The sequence below is a fragment of the Anabrus simplex genome, chromosome 9 (assembly GCF_040414725.1).
Source record: "Anabrus simplex isolate iqAnaSimp1 chromosome 9, ASM4041472v1, whole genome shotgun sequence".
NCBI classification, from domain to species: domain Eukaryota; kingdom Metazoa; phylum Arthropoda; class Insecta; order Orthoptera; family Tettigoniidae; genus Anabrus; species Anabrus simplex.
The window spans coordinates 107,041,360-107,066,465 of record NC_090273.1 but is presented as its reverse complement, the minus strand read 5'-3'; the positions used below and the strand labels follow the sequence as shown (position 1 = coordinate 107,066,465).

General features: G+C 40.1%; 1 protein-coding gene across 1 annotated transcript in view; it reads right to left on the bottom strand.

The window, feature by feature from the left end:
- LOC136880805 (cGMP-dependent 3',5'-cyclic phosphodiesterase) overlaps window positions 1-25,106 on the bottom strand; it is a 164,825-nt gene that overhangs the window by 46,885 nt on the left and 92,834 nt on the right. The window contains exon 7 of the mRNA XM_067153339.2: window positions 23,081-23,306. Within this exon, the coding sequence (XP_067009440.1) occupies window positions 23,081-23,306 (226 nt within the window). The remainder of the gene's footprint in view (window positions 1-23,080; window positions 23,307-25,106) is intronic.

Here is a 25,106-nt window from a genome sequence, read left to right as displayed (position 1 = left end):
CCTGAAAGCCCTGAGGTGGTGGTGGTTTTTCTTTTAAGAGTAAGTACAACTAGGTAACCATCCTCCCTGAACAAATTAAGTGCAGACAAAAATTAAAATAAATTGTAAAGTTTTTATTCAATGGAGGAATTTTAAAAGAATTTTAAAAAATAAAACAAAAAAAAAAACAAAAAAAAAAAAAAAAAAAAAGGACACAAACCCATTAAATGGAAACGCAAGTTCCCTGACTTGAAATTTATAAGCCCAACTCTAACACATAAAGTGAATGATTTGATCAGCAGTATTCTTATCATTGGCTAGTATGAATTCTTGTGTCTCCTGCAGGCCGAGGTTCTGTCTTAAGCAAGAGATATTCATGCAATCAGTGAGGATATGGGCCTGGTGAATTTGGCACCACAAGACCTCACTGGAAGGCGTCTTCCCTCCTTAGGAAGTAAGAGTACACAGATTTTAACACGACCCATCTTCAACCTACACAAAACTATGGCCTCCCTGTGTGAAGGCTAGAAAAGTTGCCTTCTTAATTGCTTTCAGCTTGTTGGGAGTTCAGATAGCTAGCCACTCCGACTCCCAGAATGCTAATGGTTCAACATAGCTGAGAACAAATATCCCTAAGCAGATATGTTCATAGGTCCAGGTGGTAAAAATACTGCTTCTTTTGCAGTTTGATCTCCAAGTTCATTCATTTCCCCCAATCCCAATGTGGCTTGGAAGCCATGCTAAAGTATTCTGGTGCCAGTAATGCACAACCCGGCTAGAGGGTCATGAATCTGCTACACAAGTGGGTGTTGCAGGAAACAGGCATCAACAGACGACAGAGAACTTAAGAGTCAGCACACACAAAAAGTGGCCCCTTTCGTCACTCAGCACAAATTATATAGATGTTGGCCAAGCAGGCATCAATTTTTGGTAACGAGACAAAGTCTCTCATAGTGCATTGGCACTGCCGGTGGCTCCAAGTAGCCTACGCAGTGGCCTCCACGGTATGCACTAGTCATGCATCTTGGTGGGTGTGCTATGTACCAACTGATGAGCCCAACTTAGCACACAGGGGCGAAATGCTGGCAACCAGGAAAGAGTTAGCTGGAAAATTTATAATGTCCAATAACGGACTATTTATATTGGTAATCAGCACAAAGTGCAGAGCTTCTAAAATGGCAAAGAGCTCCACAGTATACAAAGTACAGAGACAAGGAAGCAAGATCTTCGTGCTAACATTTTTGAAGATGAAGGAGTATCCAATATTTTTTCCTATCTTTGAACCATCCGTGAAGACATGGACTGGTGAAGGAAGTCCTGGAAATACCTCCATTGAACAGAGACATTGATGTTCACTTTGAATTCATAAAGTAGATCTAGACATATGTCTGGCTGCAGAACTAGCAGAGATACTTCACTGTGGGTCCACTCAAGATAACCACCAACAGCCACAGCCAACTCACGACACAAACTATCAATTTGAATCCCAACCAGTCGTGTGGCATTTGGCCAGTTTTTGTACCTCTGGTGGTATTGGGTATTAAAGAGGCATTGATACCTTGGGTGTTGAAGCACCTCACGAATTTTGACAGAGTACTGAGGAGTATGTGCTGTCGCCTTCTTCGTAAGGATGGCACTCCCGATTCAGCGAGTAGGCTGGGAATCGGTTGCCAGCCTAATTTCACTATGGTGAGTGTGCTGTCTTAAGAGGTTTAGTGTAGATCTTGATGCTGAACTATAAGCTGTCCTACCACAGTCCATATGGGAAAGAACCATAGCCATGTAAAAACATAGCATCATCGCAGATTCAGCACTCATGAAGTGCCGCTAAGAAACTTAAATATGTTAAGTCTCTCTGTGCAGGCAACCTTTAACTGATGGGTATGGGGCTGCCACATTAGTCTCCTATCAAAATGGAGCCCCACAAACCTGCAGGTATCTACCACTGGTAGGACATGGTTTTGCAAGCAGAGCTCTTGTTCAGGATGCACAAGCCATCGTTGACAGAAGTGTACAACAGAGGTTTTTACTGCTGAAAAATGAAAACCATGTTGCAGGGCCCATCTGTCTCTCAGCAACCACCATCCTTCCAGAGCTATACTGTAATGTCGAGCTAAATCATCTACATAAAGCGATGGAACAACTGCAAGCTCAGCAGCAACTATGCTGTTGATGGCAATTGCGAACAGCTTAACACTCAGTACAGATCCCGGTGGTACTCCATTTTCTTGTACATAATACAGAGAATATGCATTCCCTATATGGACTCGAAAGAGCCAGAAGTTCAAGAAGTTCTCAATAAACGTTGGCAAGTTTCCCCAGACCCCTCACTAGTGTAGAGTGGAGATAATCCCATACTGCCAGGTAGCATAGTAAGTCTTTTCTAGGTTGAAGAACATGGTGACTAGATGCCCCTTCCAAAGAAAGGCCTCTTGAATGGAGCTCTCATGTCTAAACAGATGATCAGTGGCAGACCAATGAGAGCGAAAACCACACTGGTAACACACAAGTAGTCAGTTTACCATCCTTTCAAATAGTTTACAGAAGCCATTCATTAGGCATATTCACCTATAGCTATCCAGAAGCTTTGGACCTTTCTCTGGCTTGGGGATTGGTATTAGAATTCCCTCACTTCAATGCAATGGAAACTCCCTCACTCCATATTCTGTTGAACAGGGAGAGGATATCGCTGAAACATCGATCCCTCAAATGTTTCAGCATTTGATTATGAATTTTGTCTGGTCCAGGAGTTGTGTGCCTGCACAGCATGAGTGCATTCCGCAATTCCCATTCCGTGAATGGTACATTATAGGAATACAAAGCACTGGAGGTAAAAAAGAGACGGTGAGTATCTGCCTTGCGCTTAATAGACAGTCATGCAGGGTCGTATCTTCCAGAGATGGATTTATCTGTGAAATGTGATGCGATATGATCAGCAATGACTGGAGGAATTGTAACTATATATCCATTGATGGAGATTTCAGGGAACGAGGGCATGTTCTGGATTTCGACAATATGGCAGAGTTTTGTTCATGCTTATGATGAAGAAGTATGAGCTGTTATGGAAGACACATACTTTTCCCAAGTAGCTTTCTTACTCTTTCAAATTAAAGAATGGTCTTTAGCATGCAGATGCGTAAAGATAATATGACTGGCCAATGTAGGGTCACAATGATAATGGTTGATTGCCTGCCGATGATCATGTACGGCTGCTGCCATTTTGTCAGTTCACCAATAAGACCTGTTTTTAGTGATGAGTACCAGAAGCGGAAGGTATTGTTTCCTTTTCAGCAGCCAGAATTTCAGTTGTAATGGAATAAATGTGGTCGTCAACAGACCCCAGCACCTCATTGGCCATCACTGCACGTTTTCAAAACTCGCCAATTTGCCTGTCGAAGTAACCTGCGCTTTGGTACTTCAGACTGTATTTGATTCAAGAGCACGAGAAATATCGTGAAGTGGTTACCATCACAGACGTAATCGTCTACTTGCCACCATAACAGGGGAACTAGCGCACGGCTGTACAAGGTGACATCCGGATGAGAGCATGTACCATGTGCACTGCTGAGGTGAGTAGGTTCCCCTCTGTTGAGCACACAAAGATCAAACTGGTTGATTAATCGCTCACAAATTCTCCCTCTAGCGTGGGAAGACAGATAGCCCCAGAGGGTGTTATGCGTGTTCACATATCCAAGCAAGAGGAATGGGGAAGGTAACTGTGCACTCAAATTTTGGAGTTCAAGCACATGAAGACTGTAGTCTAGTGGAAAGAGCACGTTGCACACCGTTATCATTAAATCTCTCCCTCTCTAAATCTTGGGCTTGTTGCTGTTAACTTTTTCTAAGTTTATCCAAGAAAAATCAGATGAATTTTTAATATGTTTCTTAAAGTGTTCTACCACAGTAAGAACAACAAACAGTATCAAGATAATGTTTTAGTATGTGTGTGTTAAAAAAGTTTACGATATTTAAATACGTGTTCTGTACAAGTGTGGGTTGTTAGATCCTAGAATGAAAATGAAAATGAAAACCTACAACCTGTTTTCCAGTCATTGACCGGGTCAGGGATGTAATGAATGAAGCAGATATAGGCTATTAGTACGATGGGGTTGCCACTCCCAAAGTGATTTATTAATGAATGATAGATGCTATGAAATGAGAATGGAGAGTGATGCTGGAATGAAAGATGACAGGGAAAACCAGAGTACCCGGAGAAAAACCTGTCCCGCCTTCGCTTTGTCCAGCACAAATCTCACATGGAGTGACCGGGATTTGAACCACGGTATCCAGTGGTGAGAGGCCGACGCGCTGCCGTCTGAGCCACGGAGGCTCCCTTAGATCCTAGAATATGGGAAGTTTTGTTTTGTGATGAAGAATCTTGATTTACTAGTTTCATTTCTGTATTGACAGTTTACATATGTATAGACAAGAAAGGGTTCCACCTTATCAATACAAATTTTATTGTAAGAATTAGCTTACAAGACCAGTTTCGACTTTAAATAGTAATCATCAGCTGAACACGAATACCTTTACATATGTGTCAAGCATTAATTGGTATTGCCCTTTCTAAAGGGAGATGCCATAGGAAAGCATCATGCCTGAGTGTCCAAATTGGGCATATTCATTGTAAAATGATTATATATTATAATTTTGGCATTCGGGTACTTGAGTATAAAGTTATCTTCTTCAGGACTTGAATTTGTCTATATAACCTAACCTAAGCTTAAAAAAAAAAAAAATCATCTAAGTTACAAATACATCAAACACATTAAAATACACAGTACATGTTAAAATTCATTAAATGATGAGTATAAAACATTTCATGGAATTGAATGTGTGTGTCTTGCATGTATCTATGTTCCCATTTTTGAGTCCAATGTTGTAAATAATTCAGTACTTGCGTTCGTAGGCAATGCTGTAGTTCTCTTAAGAAGTCTTATTATTTACTTAAATGATGTCTTCACTTGTGTGTGGTGAAAAACTTCTATTGTTAACAAAATCCAATTGTATAGACAGAGGTAAGTACTATGTCCAGCTGTGAGTGGAGTCTTATTCTTTAAGTATTGGAAGTATTGGTCTTGGTCATATGTAAGTATTTCTTGATGCTGAATTGTAGTGGCTCCTTCCTCATCTATATCTGTGTGCTGATATATATTATCTGTGGAAGACGAAAATAAAGTGTGAGTAGAGAGTTATAAGCTGAAGGAATGCCTGTGTATGTGTGTGTTGATGTGAATGTGTACTTACTGTTGTTGTGGCTGGGTTGCGTTTGATCTGAGAGCTTGGCTTGTACTGCTTCGCGTTCTCCTTAGGTTTGTGTCTGCTGCTTTGAGGGGAGTGGATAGAGTGGTAGGGAGAGTTGCTGTTGTGGGGGTAGGGGTGGAGCTGGGCGTGTCGTTCAACGGTACTATGGCGCGTGTTATGTTCTGTTTATTGATTATTTCAAGGTAGTCATTTTTTAAGGCAGGGATGGCTTTATTGAAAATGATATCAGTTTTTTCTGTAATTTCTTTTATGTTGTAACTGGGATTGGCGTATTGATCTAATGTTATGTACAACTCTTCTGTTATATTGTATTATGTTATGTTATGTTATGTTATGTTATGTTATGTTATGTTATGTTATGTTATGTTATGTTATGTTATGTTATGTTATGTTATGTTGTATTTTAATGTATTTGTAACTTATTTAAGCTTAGGTTAGGTTTCATAGACAAATTCTAGTCCTCAAGAAGATAACTTTATACTCAAGTACCTGAATGCCAAAATTATAATATATAATAATTTTACACTTAATATGCCCAATTTGGACACTCAGACATGATGCTTTCCTATGGCATCTCCTTTTAGAAAGGGCAATACCAATTAATGCTTGACACATATGTAAAGGTATTCATGTTCAGCTGATGATGACTATTTAAAGTCAAAACCGGTCCTGTAAGCTAATTCTTACAATAAACTCTGTATTGATACGGTGGAACCCTTTCTTGTCTATACATATCATGATGAAGAAGTCGCTGATGAAGGGAGTGGTGTCTTCCGAAACACGTATGAGTCAAAATAATTGTATAAACTTACAAATGTGAGAATATAGCGACAGGGTGGACCACCATATTATTTATATGAGTGTAGCCAGTATGGACCAACTAAAGACAAAAAATGGTCAAGTGATCAAAAATGGTTGATACCGTGTAAGAGTAGAAAGAAAACAGTTTGAAAGAACTGACATCTTGATTTGGTCCTAAGTTCATTTTCAAAGCGGATGAGATAGGCCTCTTTTTAATTTAATGCCTGGTCATACAATGGCATTCAAAGGGGGAAACTGTCGCAGTGGGAAACAAAGCAGCATAACAGTTCTGTTGTGCACCAAAAGTGATGGAAGTGAAAAGCTGCCTCCATTGACAATTTCTTCCTTTAGAATAATTATAAATGATTCAACGAGTACATAAGAAACTAGAGTAGGCCTAATTATAAGCATTGTGATGATGATTTTGACTATGAGAGGAAGAAATACATAGGCAAGATATAGGTAGGGCTGACAGTGATTACAGAATGGGAGACAGTAAGGAACAAAATACACTCTACGAATTATTCTCATCTTTAAGGGTTATAAATTTCATGTTGTTGGTCCATATTGAACTGAGAATAACATATGAGTAACAACACAGTAAAGGTTTCACCTATTCAATACAAAATATATTCACAATATTAACTTATAAAATTACATGGAACTAGTTTCGACCCATCTAGGGGTCATCATCAGCCACATCAAAGCAAAGATCACTCTTGACGAAATCCTAAGAACATGTTAATTTTAACAGTAGGATTATTATGGAATAACAAGTGAATGTGGTAAATGAAAAGAGATGTTAGTATGGGACAGGTGAGTAATATCTAATAAATATACAAGGAATATACATAAGAGGTTTGGAACAAAGTATAAAAGGGGCTTAGTGTTGTAAAAATTATATAATCATGGAAAACAGTAAGTCCTTATAATGAAGAATGCAATGTGAAATGACACCACCCTCTTAAGACTCAACAGTATTGATCCTCATATCAAATTCACACTAGAATCCGAATCAAATCTAAAAATCAACTTTCTAGATTTAACCATCACTAGAAACTCAGATTCTTTCAGTTATAAAATATTCAGAAAACCCACTCAAACAGCCTCCACCATTCGCCAAGATTCAGTGCACCCCCAGTCCCACAAACGAGCCACATATAACAGCCTAGTTCACTGAGCCTTCAGCATACCTATGTCCAAGAAAGATCTAAAGAACGAACTCAACACAATCCACGGAATCGCAAAATTCAACGGCTTCAGCAACCATTTTATAGAAAGGATAATCAATAAACATAAATATCGCCCAAAAACTACCCTCAAAAAAGAAACAACTAAACCTCTAACATTTTCCACCTTCACGTTCAACAATGATATCTACAAGTTAACCAATATCTTTAAGAAACAAGGCGTTAAAATAGCCTTCAAAACCAACTATAAGAACATGAACATTTTACACAATACTTCACACATCAACAGGACCAGCAGTTTTTTAAAATCAGGAGTTTATAAGATCAAATGTAACACCTGTGGAAAAACCTAAATCGGGCAAACCGGTAGAAACTTCAATATCAGATACCACGAGCATACTAACGCAATAAAATACAACAAGTTTTCAGCCATCGGCCAACACATGCAAGATTATAACCATAATTTCACCAATATCGAACAAGACATCGACATCCTCGTATTAGCAAACAAGGGCCCTTTACTCGACATAATGGAAAATTACTACATACACCTAGACCAATACTTTAACGCCAGTCACAATCTCAAAGAAATCTCACAGAAACCCAACATACTCTTCGATCTATTTATCACTTTCCTCAGAAACAATAATGCAGCCAACCAAAACTCAATCCTAAATTTAATCAAAGGTACTTTTCCGAGACAATTACCCTTTCTCCCGCACCCTTCAGCCCCTCCTTAAGCCCTCTTCCCCTCCTAAACCACCTCCACTCTTCCTAAGCCATATATAATTTTATATGTGTCATTTCACATTGCATTCTTCATTATAAGGACGTACTGTTTTCCATGATTATATAATTTTTACAACACTAAGCCCCTTTTATACTTTGTTCCAAACCTCTTATGTACACTGACTGACAGAGCAAATGCAACACCAAGAAGGAGTGGTCAGAACTTTATGCCAATTGCAGGGTAGACTAACGTCACTGAGGTATGCTCATGATGTGAAATGCGCCGCTGTGCTGCGCACGTAGCGAACGATAAATGGGACACGGCGTTGGCGAATGGCCCACTTCATACCGTGATTTCTCAGCCGACTGTCATTGTAGAACGTGTTGTCGTGTGCCACAGGACACGTGTATAGCTAAGAATGCCAGGCCGCTGTCAACGGAGGCATTTCCAGCAGACAGACGACTTTACGAGGGGTATGGTGATCGGGTTGAGAAGGGCAGGTTGGTCGCTTCGTCAAATCGCAGCCGATACCCATAGGGATGTGTCCACGGTGCAGCGCCTCTGGCGAAGATGGTTGGCGCAGGGACATGTGGCACGTGCGAGGGGTCCAGGCGCAGCCCGAGTGACGTCAGCACGCGAGGATCGGCGCATCCGCCGCCAAGCGGTGGCAGCCCCGCACGCCACGTCAACCGCCATTCTTCAGCATGTGCAAGACACCCTGGCTGTTCCAATATCGACCAGAACAATTTCCCGTCGATTGGTTGAAGGAGGCCTGCACTCCCAGCGTCTGCTCAGAAGACTACCATTGACTCCACAGCATAGACGTGCACGCCTGGCATGGTGCCGGGCTAGAGCGACTTGGACGAGGGAATGGCGGAACGTCGTGTTCTCCGATGAGTCACGCTTCTGTTCTGTCAGTGATAGTCACCGCAGACGAGTGTGGCGTCGGCGTGGAGAAAGGTCAAATCCGGCAGTAACTGTGGAGCGCCCTACCGCTAGACAACGCGGCATCATGGTTTGGGGCGCTATTGCGTATGATTCCACGTCACCTCTAGTGCGTATTCAAGGCACGTTAAATGCCCACCGCTACGTGCAGCATGTGCTGCGGCCGGTGGTACTCCCGTACCTTCAGGGGCTGCCCAATGCTCTGTTTCAGCAGGATAATGCCCGCCCACACACTGCTCGCATCTCCCAACAGGCTCTACGAGGTGTACAGATGCTTCCGTGGCCAGCGTACTCTCCAGATCTCTCACCAATCGAACACGTGTGGGATCTCATTGGACGCCGTTTGCAAACTCTGCCCCAGCCTCGTACGGACGACCAACTGTGGCAAATGGTTGACAGAGAATGGAGAACCATCCCTCAGGACACCATCCGCACTCTTATTGACTCGGTACCTCGACGTGTTTCTGCGTGCATCGCCGCTCGCGGTGGTCCTACATCCTACTGAGTCGATGCCGTGCGCATTGTGTAACCTGCATATCGGTTTGAAATAAACATCAATTATTCTTCCGTGCCGACTCTGTTTTTTCCCCAACTTTCATCCCTTTCGAACCACTCCTCCTTGGTGTTGCATTTGCTCTGTCAGTCAGTGTATATTCCTTGTATATTTATTAGCTATTACTCACCTGTCCCATACTAACATCTCTTTTCATTTACCACATTCACTTGTTATTCCATAATAATCTTACTGTTAAAATTAACATGTTCTTAGGATTTCGTCAAGAGTGATCTTTGCTTTGATTTGGCTGATGATGACCCCTAGATGGGTCGAAACTAGTTCCATGTAATTTTATAAGTTAATATTGTGAATATATTTTGTATTGAATAGGTGGAAACCTTTACTGTGTTGTTACTCATATGTTATTCTCATCTGTCTACACTAGCATTACCAATATTTAATCTTAGATTCGACTATAAAATGCCAAATGCTAAATCAGATCAGCAGTGCTTTAATAAATTTGTGGATTATTCTATGCAATTAACATCCAGGTCAACCCTTCCAAGGACAGTAAAAACAATTGGTTACATAATGAGTTACATAATAAGTAATTTCTCTACACAAGTCAAATATCAAGCTCTTCTAACCACACATGCACAATATGCCATCACCAAATTTTGCTTATAAACACAGCGTCAGTGACTATGTTCATTTCTAACTTTTTCTTTTACTTTCCTATTACACATACTTTCTGGTGTTGTTTCCACTAATTCCTACCATTAATCATCCTCATTGCTATAAAATGAACTGACTTCTTGAAGAAACTGATGACAGTTTAAAACAACGAAACAGTGATGAAAATACAGTAGGAGTCCATTATAGCGAGAATTCATAACGGCAAAAAAATTTACTCGCTACAGCAGATTGTCGGCTATCAGATTTTTTGTAAAAATCAGGAAAAACCCCATACACATTAAAATCAATATGAAATGGCAATCATTTTGTTCAAAACTTGCTTTTCGCAGATGTATCCACACGTTGCAAGTGATAAATATCATTATGGATCCGTATTGAGATACTAGATGTAGGATGCTAATTACTTTTTAATATCACCTATTCAATACATTAAAATTTTAAACAATTCAGAATTTATCTTTATTTCCATATGAGACATGTTTCGCCTTTCATTGAAGGTATCGTCAGTCACAGTACTACCTCAAGGCATAAATCAGGTACCTGATTTGTATTTAAATTATAATTACTAAGAAATAATATAGACTATTACAGTAGGGATAGTCAATGAGAAAAACAATGTTCAGTGATAATATGGATACCAACATATCAGCCATTGGCTGTAAATTAGCAGTCAAGAAGTTAACAAAACTCAATTTAAGCGAGTGATTCTAACCCCGCAAAATGTTCCCTGAAACAACTATTATCAACAAATAACGGCCGTCATTGTTGCCATTCACAATGCACCATGTACTTAATGACCTTTCTTTTCAACTACACCGAAATTAAGTCTAAACATTACGGCACCCAATGAAATTTCCTTCCACGCCAGCCAAATTCACCATCGCTTACTGGAGTCATATTCACGAACCCGGGACTTCAACCAGACAGCTTTCAGTAATGACTACACTCCTAATGGAGCCTCATTTGGCAATCTCAAAAAACGCTGGAATATTTTTCCTAGCATTCCAAATAATACGAACTGAGGTCAAACCACTGCTGCATAATACTGTGTAGTTGCCTTGTCAATACTGTGATCATCAACCAGCGGCAGAAATTATAGTTATGCACATTGGTGCCAGACATTTTGTATTCTTTCTCCCCAAACTGCTCCCATGTAAATATGTTAATATAAGCTTTGTAATTTCCTAACTTTTCTAACAGAGTAGCATCAATGTTTCATGTCAGACCACCACTGATGGATGCTGTTAAAATGCCCTGTGGTTTTACGCACTGCTGCTGACTACTTGTATCTTTTACCTTAGACTGCCCCCATGTAAATATGTTAAAATAATCCTTTTTAACTCCATATATTAAGGAACATTGTTTTTCTCATTGAAATTTAGTAATTATTTTCCTAACATTCATGGCCCTGAGGTTCACGCAACCTACACCAAAAATGAGTACTAGGTTACTTCCTGAGGGCAAAGGCGGCCGGGCGTAGAGCTAACCACTCTACCCCATCAAGTGCCGAGGTTACGGATAGTGGAAACATTTCACCTTCCACCACTCCAAAGGCCTTCATGGTCTGTACAGAGATGACTTTGCTTTTGTTTCCTATTATTTCTGATAGTGTAACGTCAATATTTCATGTCAGACCACTGCTGCCGGACACTGGCAAATACCCTGTGGTCTTACGTATTGGTGCCAGTCATTTGTATCCTTTCCTTAGACTACCCCCATGTAAATATGTTAACATAACCTTGTAAGACATACCCTAACATTTTGACGCTGTTATCCTTCACAACTGGTAATTTACAGCCAACGGCTTATATGTTGGTATCCATATTATCACTTAACATTGTTTTTCTCATTGACTATCCCTACTGTAATATGTCAATATTATTTCTTAGCAATTATAATTTAAATACAAATCAGGTACCTGATTTATGTCTTGAGGTAGTATTGTGACTGGTGATGCCTTCAATGGAGGGCAAAACATGTCTCATATGGAAATAAAGATAAATTCCTAATTGTTTAAAATTTTAATGTATTGAATAGGTGATATTATAAACTAATTAGCATCCTACATATGATATCCACACTACAATTTACTCGTTTGTTATTTTTCGAAATCGGATACTACGTAAAAGTGTATGTTTAATTTCATTCTGAAAAAATTATAGTATCACTCCAGAGGCCTCGGTGGCAAATGTTTCAGTTTTCTTCTTCAAACAGCATCACCACACCTAACCGTACATGCATCATGAAAACATATTTCAAGTGCACATAGAGAAATGATAACCTCCTTGCTACAAATTAGGGAATAGCCTTTACAAAATTTAACTAGACATGAGAAAATACCAACTATCCTCTGAAATCAGTGATGTACTCTGCCATCTTGAGGTGTATGACATTCTTACTTAATTTCAGTATATAATGTTAAAATTAAGTGATCGTTTACTTCAGCCTTTATTTCCAATGAGTTAACAACTGCTATCGGCCACATCATTTACGCATTTATTACAAAAACATGTTCTCCTCTTTCACTTCCATTTTTCTTTATGGAACAGCAGTCGACGGGTATTACTAATCGACTCCGACATTATCTTCGACTGTCGACGAGGGGGCTCGCTAGTGGACATAGTGAGGAAATGATACCAAAGATGATCGATCGCATGCAATTTAATGGCTGGGTGCGTAAATATTGGTGTGTATGTATGTTCAGTCCTCAGCCCTAAGGCTGGTTGGATCCTCAACAGCTCTGCCATCAGCTGTCATAGATGGCCTAGGCATCAATGAGGAGGCGTACTAGGGAAATGAGAAGTGAGGCAGTTTCCAGTGCTTTCCTCACTGAGCCAGAGTTGCTATTACATATCAGTCTGCCAAGCCCACTGAAAAGCATGCACCAACTGACCCTATGAGCAACATTTTCACACCATTCATAGCAGGAACTGGCTGCATAAGGAATGGCATTACTAGCATTGCTCATACCTCAGTCACTTTCATACTGTCAAAGCCAAGGATAAGGCAGAGACAGATCTATGAAAGTAACAAAATTACTCTAGCCTATACCAGAAGACATAGTGCACTGTAAACACTGTAGCCTAATGGAAAAAATCACGCACGCGTAATTGCTCATAATAACGGGTGCATCAGTGATAGAGCTCTTACTATAACTGAAGGATAATACACTGTTTAATATAGGAAGTTCTCGTTATATGCCACACTCGCTATAGTGGACTTCTACTGTATCATTTAAAAAACTAAGAGTCTTGTTATTGATTTTGTTGTCCTGGAATTGTTTTCAATAACTAAAGGAAAGATCATTCTAAATTCTAATCCCTCAATTAAAAATGAAACTAAAGAAACTGAAAAGGAACTAAGCTACATGGATTTTTAAGCTTTAAACAATTAAATAGAAAAATAGAAAAGAAAATTAAAAAATTCATTAGAAGGTAGTCAATAATTATGTAAATGAAGCACACAGAAGATTGGAAGGATATAATTATGGCAATTATTGCACATTATACAGAAACTGGTATTCATAAAGCAGACAAAAGGATCTTTCTTTGTATACTTACTGGAATGGCATTACATTTACCTAATGAGAAGTTTCCTGGTTGGAAAATGTCAGAAGAATGATTCATTGCAAAAATAGCAGGTAAGAAAGAAGCACTTGTTGAAGAAACAGCTGTATGTCAATACTTTAAAGGAGTTAATGAAAGAAAACTGCATACAACTTGGAAAGCATTAACGTCGATGATAACAAAGTTGATAACAGAATGGTTGATGAGTTTACATATGAAAACAGAGCAATAAAAATGAAAGCTTTGCTTTAACATTGCTTCCTGCCATCCATAACTAAAACTAAATAACGTTGAGTTATTTTCTTACCTCCAAACACCCCATCTGGCTGCCAACCACTGGGTCAAAGGGAGTACACACAGAGGATAATCACACATCTTAAAAGTTAAGATGGATCGTTCAACCTCTGTTCAGACCTGAATTACTGTATTGGATGCCACTGGTTGGATAAACTTAGTATGGAAAGCAGTGAAGAAAAAAAATCATTCACAACTCCTCCTTGAAGGTAGGGTTTTTTAATGGTAATGTGAGTGAGTTGAACTTGCAAGGCGACAGGGCTGAAAAAAAATGCAAGATTGAATTCAGACTCTTCTCAAACCTGGACAGGAAAGTGTGGAAGCAATTGATTTTACCTCGATAGGAAAAAAGTAGCAACTGAAGATGATGTGCAAAATATGTGACAAGTTGCATGTAGTGAGAAAGAAGAGAAAGCAGAAGAAGAAAATCCTTTGTCTCAACTAGACAAAACAACTACAAGTTTGTACATCATAGAACCAAAGCAGTAAAGAAATGAAAAGATTGCTGAGGCACTTCATGTAATACAACAACTGGAAGATAATTTTAAAGAGAAGATAGTGCTTGGCAAATATATGTCTGGCAGACTCCTCTTGTGCAAGGAAATCTTCATCGATTGGAATGACTGGTGAATTCTAGGAATTCAGTATGTGCTGTATTTATCCTATAAACTAAATATGCAGAGTGCTTCAAATCAATCACATTATTTCTAAGTCTCTTGCTGAGTTCCAACTACAGAAAATAAAACATTTAAACATGTCAAGGGTTAGCGAGTCTGCCTCTTACCTGGAGGCCCTGGGTTCAACTACCAGCCAAGCCTGGGATTTTTACTTGGATCTGAGGGCTAGTTCAAGGTCTTCTTGTCTCTGTGAGAACATCTGAGGAACTATTTGTCAGCAAGATAGCTGCCCCGGTCTAGAAAACCAAGAATAACGACCATCATGATTTGTGTTGTCCACTCGTCACCTCATAATTTTCAGGCCTTCAGGCTGAACAGCAATCGCTTTGTAGAACAAGGTCCATCAGGGCTGATCAGAGCTATAAGTAGAGCCCTGCATGGATTTATCCGTGAAGTTAATGTCTTGGCAGATACAAACTGTAGGGCAGTGCGGATAATTATGCTGATAATTTGTAAATAATCAGGTTTATTGATTTTCACTCAGGTATACTCTTATTTTTGCTTGTGGTTAGGCAACCCTTGACAGTGGTATGGGAGAACGGTGATATTTAAAGAGCTTTGAGACCATAAAGCCGCAAATCTGACCTAAGCCTAGCTAGCTCCTGCCCGCAATTAATGGAAGGAAGGAATAAAGGTCAATATGTCGGTTGTTGTCGCAAGAGAAAATTCCACATAAACCTGTGAATGTAGGGGTTCTGGTGCCAGGTGTCAGGCCTATTGTATTATGTTAACAGATAATACCTTGGGTGTAATATACTGTAGTTAAATATTTACAGTATCTGCTGATAACCATTCACGAATGCAGATGTGGATAAAGGAAGGGTGGATGTGGATATTTTGTATATTCACACAGGGCTCTAGCTAAAAGCACCATGGAGTTCATTCAATATCAACAAACATAAATGGGAACTGGATTGTGAACTTAACCCAAATCTTCTACTGAAGTTTTCTAATTGATGTTCTAGTCTATTGAGTCATTCTTTCACTGTTCATTTTTTGGATATCTATAGGTACGTATTTCCAAATTACTTATATAATGCTTGAGTTTTACTTTTGTATATATCACCAAGAGCTTGTACGGTGTGAGCTTCTTCCTTATACATGTACTTCAAGGCACATAAGTCACAGAGCAGAAGTGGCTGTTTGTGTTCTTCACGAGATGGTATGCCCAGTTTAACTTCCATATCCTAACATTATAAACTTCCTCTTCTAACCCATTCTGCTAGATCACCTCACCCAGGTAACTGGAATTTTTGACTCCACTAATCTTCCTACACTTTGTAATCATCCAGTCTGGTCCATCACTGATGTTCGTCCTAAATTTGACTTCTCAAAGGAAATCTGCAATCCTACTTTCTTGGCTATTTCTGTCAGCCTACTGATCTTATTGTCTGCTGAATTAATGTTGTTAGCAAAAATGACCAAGTCACCCTCGAAGGATAGGTCCTTTGAGTTTGGGACCAAGTCTGAACCAATCTTAGTTTGTTTCTTCTTGGTTCAACATTTTTCCTCCACTCTTGAATGACGTTTTCCAGAACACAGATGAAGAGGAATAGAGATAGTCTGCCCACCTTGTCTGAGGCCTGTTTCGATCATAAACAGTTCTGAGATCTCACCCATGAATTTCACTTTTAACACTGTGCTGGTGAGCATCTTATAAGAATTCTGGTTGAATAATCCACCCAGAAATCTTCCAGAACATTCATGAGTAATTCCTGGTTGACAGAGACACATAACCACAGAATTTTACCTTCCTTTCATTTTGTATCTGATGACGTTCTTCAGGTTGAAAATCTGTTGTGGGCAGGAATGGCCTTTCCTGAAGCCAGCCCGGTATTCTCCAATCCGACTATCCAGGTGATTTCTAACTCTGCTCTGGAGTGCTTTGGAGAGAATCTTGTACGCAATGACCACTAATGAAATGCCCCTATAGTTATTGACATCCATCTTGTCACCTTTCTTATGTAGAGAGAGGATGGATTATTGCCAACTGCCATTCGGATGGTATCCTGCCAGTTTTCCAGATCTCCTCGAAGACCTTGACTAGTTTGTCCAGTGTGTCCTCATTCACCAGTTTAAGTAGTTCTGGCACAACTGAGTCCCCTCTGACTACTTTATTATTCTTCAGGCTGATTACAATTTCTTTAATTTCCATTTTACTGGGTGGGTTTGAGCTGGGTGATCCATGGATCGGCTGGCACCTGGGTAATCTTTCTTTTGGTTCGTCACAGTTGAGTAACTTCTCAAAGTACCGAGCCATATTAGTGCAGTTTTCTTTGCTGGTCAGACACAGCTTTCCATTTTCATTTCTAAAACACAGACAAGGGGCTTAGTATCCTTTCAGATTAGACTAGAATGTTTGGTAGAATTCCCTGATATTGTTCTTTCAGAAATCCTGATTAATCTGCTGTTTCTAATTTAACAGCTTTGCAACTAGGAACACACTGGTTGTGTCTTTTCCACCTTCACGGAACCCCTCGAAATCTTCAAGTCTTTGGGTCTAGTTCCATTTCTTACAGGCATTTGTTCTATGGGTAGACGCTTCCTCATAGGCTTCATTCCTTTAGTTTCCTTCTCTTAACAGCCAGGATCATTCTACTTGCTGGATCTCAGAGGCGATGCCTGTCCATTTGTTTGATTCAAACATCTATTGTTGGTGGTACTGTTCCAGAATATCTTGACTGACTTTTAGCTTTGCAGCATTGTATTTATGAATTATATTTCTAATTTTGGGAACCTTCCTCAGAGGGATGAAATTTATCTTGGAGAGGTAGCGATCTGAGTTGAATTTGGCCCCTATCTGTACTCTGGCGTACATAATTTCCTTGTTGATCTTCTGGAGATTGCTACATTGTCAATATGTTTCTCTCCATTCATCTTGCCAGGTGATCACCATGTCTTTTTTTTTATCTACCAAATTCTATTGTGAATTTTGACTTATGATATTTGCCGTTCTCATAGGCCTCCAGATATTAGTATAGTTATACTGTTGAAATGAAAACCTACAACCTGCTTTCCAGTCTTTGACCGGGTCAGGGATGTAATGAATGAATCAGATATAGGCTGTTATTACGATGGGGTCGCCACTCCCAAAGCGATTTATATTAATGAGTGATAGATGCTATGGAATGAGAATGGAGAGTGTTGCTGGAATGAAAGATGACAGGGAAAACCAGAGTACCCGGAGAAAAACCTGTCCCGCCTCTGCTTTGTCCAGCACAAATCAGTTATACTGTAATTTTGGAAAAAAAAATCATCACTGTTGAGAGTACTGAATTTACTAGGGGAAAAAAAAAAAGACCAAATCCCCCAACACTACAGCCCGGATGGGCTTTGACTTACCAAGTGACCGTTGCTCAGCATTAAGACCTGCAGATTAAGAGATGCTGAGTGGTCAGCATGATAAATCCTCTCTGCTGTTATTGTTGGCAATCTAAAATGGGACTGCTCTCTCACCATCAGATAGCCCCTCAACCGTTCTCAAATCCAGGTGATAGACCTCAGATCACGCTGGTAAGAAGCTGGCTCACTGCCCCAGATAGCGAAGCCAGCTTACTAAAAAACAGCTAACTGTTAAAAAGCTGATCAAAACTCCTAGTTGTCAATCAGTTTATGTAGCCATCTCTAACAAATCCATTGCAAAATGCAAACTCAATCTAATTCCACAATCCATTTCAATAAATATCGTTGAGAACACAGAAATGTCATCAGAGAAGTTCTACATTTTCCAGCTGGCACGTCAATGTGAATAAGGCATCTGCAGTCAATTGCAGTTTAAGGATGCTTATTTGTTAACAGATGGATGGTGACTTAAGTGGACTATGAAACTCTGGGCAGGAAGATGCTCAAAAGATGCAGTGCAAATTTATTTCCTGTATGAGCCAGGATTAAATCTGCTGCAGATACTACAACGAACTTGATAATGATGCTGCTGCATGTTGTTTAAAGCAGCCTAACATCTAGGTCATTGGCCCCTAACGGTACGAAATGAGACGAAATGTAATGAGAGTTTAAAAGTCCAAAATCCTCCACTGACCGGAATTCAAAACGTGAGGATGAAGAATGAAGGGATGGGTATGAATTTAAAACAATCAGTGGATGATGTTGTTTGAGTCATCAGTCCATAGACTGGTTTGATGCAGCTCTCCACGCCATCCTATCCTGTGCTAACCTTTTCATTTCTGCGTAACTAATGCATCCTACATCTGCTCTAATCTGCTTGTCATATTCATACCTTGGTCTACCCCTACCGTTCTTACCACCTACACTTCCTTCAAAAACCAACTGAAAAAATCCTGGGTGTCTTAAGATGTGTTCTATCATTCTATCTCTTCTTCTCGTCAATTTAGCCAAATCGATCTCCTCTCGCCAATTCGATTCAGTATCTCTTCATTTGTGATTCGATCTATCCATCTCACCTTCAGCATTCTTCTGTAACACCACATTTCAAAAGCTTCTATTCTCTTTCTTTCTGAGCTAGTTATCGTCCATGTTTCACTTCCATACAATGCCACACTCCACACGAAAGTCTTCAAAAACATCTTTCTACTTCCAATATCAAAGTGAGCAAATTTATTTTCTTAAGAAAGCTCTTCCTTGCTTGTGCTAATCTGCATTTTATGTCCTCCTTATGCCTGCCATCGTTAGTTATTTTACTACCCAAGTAACAATATTCATCTACTTCCTTTAAGACTTCATCTCCTAATTTAATATTTCCTGCATCACCTGCCTTCGTTCGACTGCACTCCATTACTTTTGTTTTGGACTTATTTATTTTCATCTTGTACTCCTTACCCAAGACTTCATCCATCCCATTTAGCAGCTTCTCGAGATCTTCTGCAGTCTCAGATAAAATAACAATATCATCGGCAAATCTCAAGGTTTTGATTTCTTCTCCTTGGATTGTGATTCCCTTTTCAAATTTCTCTTTGATTTCCTTTACTGCCTGTTCTATGTAAACGTTGAAAAGGAGGGGGGGACAAACTGCAGCCTTGCCTCACTCCTTTTTGGACTGCTGCTTCTTTTTCAAAGCCCTCGATTCTTATCACTGCAGACTGATTTTTATACAGATTGTAGATAATTCTTCGTTCTTGGTATCTGATCCCAATCACCTTCAGAATCTTAAATAGCTTGGTCCAATCAACATTATCGAATGCCTTTTCTAGATCTACGTATGCCATGTACGTGGGCTTGTCCTTCTTGATTTGATCCTCTAATATCAGACATAAAGCCAGGATTGCTTCATGTGTTCCTACATTTTTTCTGAAGCCAAAGTGATCTCCCAACTCAGCTTCAACTTGTTTTTCCATTCTTCTGTAAACAATACGTGTTAAAAATTTGCAGGCATGAGATACTAAACTAATGGTGTGATAGTTTTCACACCTGTCACCACCGGCTTTCTTGGGAATAGGTATAACAACATTCTGCCGAAAATCGGATGGGACCTCTCCTGTTTCATACATCTTACACACTAAATGGAATAACCTTGCCAAGCTGGTTTCTCCTAAGGCAGTCAGTAATTCAGAGGGAATGTCATCAATTCCAGGTACCTTGTTCCTATTTAGGTCGCTCACAGCTCTGTCAAACTCTGACCTCAAAATTGGGTCTCCCATTTCATCAGCATCAACAGCCTCTTCTTGTTCCAGAACCAAATTAACTACATCTTCACCTTGATACAACTGTTGGATATGTTCCTGCCATCTTTCTGCTTTGTCTTCTTTCCCTAGAAGTGGCCTTCCCTCTGAGCTCTTAATATTCATACACTAGATTTCCTTTCTCCAAAGGTTTCCTTGATTTTCCTGTATGCAGCATCTACCTTTCCTAGGACCATACAACCTTCGACATCCTTGCACTTCTCCTTTAGCCAGTCTTCCTTAGCTACTTTGCACTTTCTGTCCACTTCATTCTTTAATCACTTGTATTCTTTTCTGCCCTCTTCATTTCTAGCATTCTTGTATTTTCATCGTTTATCAATCAGGTCTAGTATCTCCTGAGTTATCCACTGATTCTTAGTTGATCTTTTCTTCCTTCCTAACATTTCTTCAGCAGCCCTGCTGACTTCATTTTTCATGACTATCCACTCTTCCCCTATTGTGTTTCCTTCAGCCTTTTCATTTAGTCCTTTTGCAACATGTTCCTTGAAACAATCCCTCACACTCTTTTTTTTCAACCTGTATAGATCCCATCTTTTTGCATTCTTTCCTTTCTTCAATTTCTTCAGCTTCAGATGGCATTTCATGACCAACAAGTTGTGGTCCGAGTCCACGTCTGCTCCTGGGAAAGTTTTGCAATCCAACACCTGGTTTCTGAATCTCTGCCTAATCATAATGAAGTCTATTTGATACCTTCTAGTGTCTCCAGGTCTCGTCCACGTATAAAGCCATCATTTGTGGTGTTTGAACCAAGTATTGGCAAGGACTAAATTATGATCAGTGCATAATTCAACTAGCCGACTTCCTCTTTCATTCCTTTGTCCCAATCCAAATTCTCCTACTGTATTACCTTCTCTTCCTTGGCCTACGACTGCATTCCAGTCTCCCATCACAATTAGATTCTTGTCACCTTTTACATATTGTATTAAATCTTCTATCTCTTCATATGTTCTTTCGATTTCCTCATCATCTGCTGAGCTAGTAGGCATATAGAGCTGCACTATTGTGGTGGGCATTGGTTTGGTGTCTATCTTAATGACAATAATTCTTTCGCTATGCTGGTCATAGTAGCTTACCCGCTGAGCTATTTTCTTCTCCTGCATTTCCTCTTTTTGATTTCGTGTTGATAATTCGGTAGTCGCCTGACCAGAAATCCTGTTCTTCCTGCCAACGTACTTCACTTATACCAACTACATCTAACTTTATCCATCTCCCTTTTCAGATTATCTAATCTACTACAACGATTCAAACTTCTAACATTCCACGCTCCGACTCGCAGAATGTCAGTATCCATCTTCCTGATGATCGCCCCCTCTCGTGTAGTCCCCACCCGGAGATCCGAATGGGGGACTAGTTTACCTCCGGAATATTTTACCCGGGAGGAAGCCATCATCAGTACATCATTCATACAGAGAGAGCTGCATGCCCTCGGGAGTTAGTTACGGCTGTAGTTTCCTGTTGCTTTCAGCCGTGTAGCAGTATCAACACAGCTAAGCCATGTTGAGTATTATTACAAGGCCATATCAGTCAATCATCCAGACTGCCGCCCTTGCAACTTCCGAAAGGCTGCTACCCCCCTTTCGATGAACCATTCCTTAGTCTGGTCTCTCAACAGATATCCATCCGATATGGTTGCACCTGCGGCTCGGCTATCTGCTTCATTGGGACACGCAAGCCTCCCCACCGCGGCAAGATCACATGGTTTGCAGGGGAGGAATCAGTTGATGTAACCCGCAATGTCCCACATTCCCAGAAATTAGCGTCAAACAATAGTATTGCTGACCAAGGGACTGGTTCTAAAGCACAATACTGAACTGATGATACTTGTAGTCTAAAGGAGTTCAAAATCCAGGTCATCGTCCCCTCATAATGGTACTTATTGCTACTAGGAAAGTAGAACCATGGTATTTGCCATGTTGCGGTACTAATCAAAAGTAGTGTAGACTCGCGGTATTCCACACATTATGGTACTACTCACAGGTAATCTAATGCGCACATGTAACACAGACCTATGGTGTTTCTCACACTGCGGTGCCATTTTCAGGCAATGCAAACGAGAGAGAGAGAGAGAGAGAGAGAGAGAGAGAGAGAGAGAGAGAGAGAAAGGAATTTAATTTTTGTTTCTTTCAGACTCCATTGGCACACATCCCGAACTGCTCTGACCTGTCATTTCTCCAGGGACATTCAGACACCCTATTGAAAGTCTCCCTTGGTAGGGTTAGAACTTCCCCGATACCCTTCATTAAGGTCCACTACTGGGACGTGCATAATAGAGACAGTCTGATAACAGTTTTGAGCAGGTGACTGGATACATTTAATTAGTTAGTGAGTAACTAACTAAACTCTTGATTTATTCTTTTCTCATTCAGCTTTAATATTGTACTTCATCTTCAAAGTCTTTACCACTATACAAAAACATTTAGATGAAACTATTCAAGCTGTTTAAGCCTTTTAAATTGTGTTCACTCCCGTGTGGCAGCGGACTCACTAGTTGGATTGCCACGTCTTTACAAGAAGCAGCTTGTGGCTAGTGCACTGCTGAGATACCACTGCAAACGTCCTTTGTAGAACAATAAAGCGGCAGTGCACTAGGGCAGATATGTACCTTCCTTTGCTATAAATGCCTGCCTTTGACTCTATTTCAAAAATTTTAATCAGATTTAGATTGTTTTCTTAGTTTGTACTGTGCATGCAACAGTTTGTATATTTCGTCACTTACAGCTAAGGAAAGTATGAATGAATCATTTGAGTTAATGTAACATTATTTCTACATCATATAATATGGTTTACCTTCATATGGTACATCATGAGTTCGTTGGATACTTTACTGCGAAGCTGAGCATCTTGAATATTCTTGTACACTATACTGTGCATGATACTAATTCCACAGTAGATACTGAATGCCATAGCCACTTCTTCATCAAATACATCAAAACAGTACCCACTATTCTTGTTACATAGTTCAGCTACTCCAATGACGACATCTTCCTTGCGGATAGGGAAACACAACAGGTTTCTGTAGCGATAAAAATTATGAAGTAAACGATTACTAAAATTAATATGTAATTGATGTAATAAGGATACAATTCTAGTTAAACAACACCCTAAAGTTTGTAAAAATTGCAGTACCATGAAAGAATGTTGAAACACATGTGAGAATTCCAGTAATAGCAAAGCAGGGAAACTGCACTGCTATTTTGCATTCCTCCGCCAAGCAGTACCCTCCAGACTGTCATGTTAAATGTATAAACAGAGGAATTTTGAAGAATCAAGCAAACAGTATATCAGAATCAACAGGCTATGAACCTTTCTCCAAGAGTCACTATTCTTCATCATGCCAAAAGGGCACGGTATGACAAACAGGAGTTTGAAAGGCGTCATATGATCAGCCTGTGTGAAGATGGATTTTAATACCATGGCACTGTTACTTGAATGGGAGTGTTGTGAGCATGGAAGCAATGGACCAAACAGAACAGGACACATACAAAATTTAGCAGTGGATCACAGACTGTGATGACACAACAAGATAACAGACAATCTGTCTGCATAGCAGTGATGGATTGTACAGCTCCACCATAAGTGTTACCAAAAGCACATGGGTGGAACACGCTAACAGGTGTGACATTAACTGCTGACACTGCAATGATAGCTGTACAGTACATGCGTTGGATGATATCATGATGAGTGGTATCATCCAGCATGTACTGCCCAGAGTAATACTGACCAAATGTAATGTATGAAGATGTGGAGCACCACTGAGTACCGTTCACAATCACAGCTGCTATATATTGGGAGTAATCTCACAGTACATTGGTACATCTGGGAAGTTACAGGGGCAGAAGCCTTACCTATCCTTTAGCACACTCCTGATATTCAACCAAGACACCGCTCGAGCACATTTTGCCAGGAATATTACAATTTACATGTCTATTCTCATGTCTCCTTCCTTGTGTTGCAATTTTCATAAACATCAGTGTTTGATAGAGAAGAGGAATAGCAGGAGAGAAAAAGTGATAACTTTCTTAACTAACTGATACTGTTCATGTGGTAACAGAATTGTGAATGGGATTCATATGAGCAGGGCCCAAATCTTTCATCATTATACTCTAAAAATACTTCAAATATGCATGCAATATGGTGCTCTGAATGTCCCTGTAGAAATGACAGCCCATTCTTCCTTGAGAGCTGCATTTTCTGATGTGAGTCACTGGAGTCTGAAAAAAAACAAAATTAACATTATAGTGCTACAGCCCTGATGAACTTTGGTCTACCAAGTGACCACTGCAGATTGCCGTGTTCAGCTCAACGTCTCCAGGAAACACTCCGGCACTTCTAGCTGCTACTTCCTGTAGTGAATGATGCACGTAAATAGGTGAGGGAATAAGATTACCCAGTTTTAAGAGCAAAAAGGTCCGTCTCCATGGCTAAGTGGTTAGTGTGCTGGCCTTTGGCCCATTGGGTCCCAGGTTCGATTCCTGGCTGGGTCGGAGATTTTAAACTTCATTGGTTAATTCCACTGACTCGGGGGCTGGGTGTGTGTGCTGTCATCAGCATTAGGATTCATCACAGATAGGGCCCCATCCTCATAGATGTGCAGACTGCCTATATGGTGTCAACTTGAAAGACCTGCACCAGACCTCTTCGGAGGACACACGCCGTTATTATTAGTCTAAAAAGCAAAAGCAAAGCCGTCTCCATACAGTTCATGAAGGCCCTAGGAGGAGTGGAAGGTAAAGGCTTCCACTATTTGTAACCTCAGCACATTCAGTAGTGGGATAGAGTGGTTAGTTCTATATCCAGCCCCCTTTGGCCACAG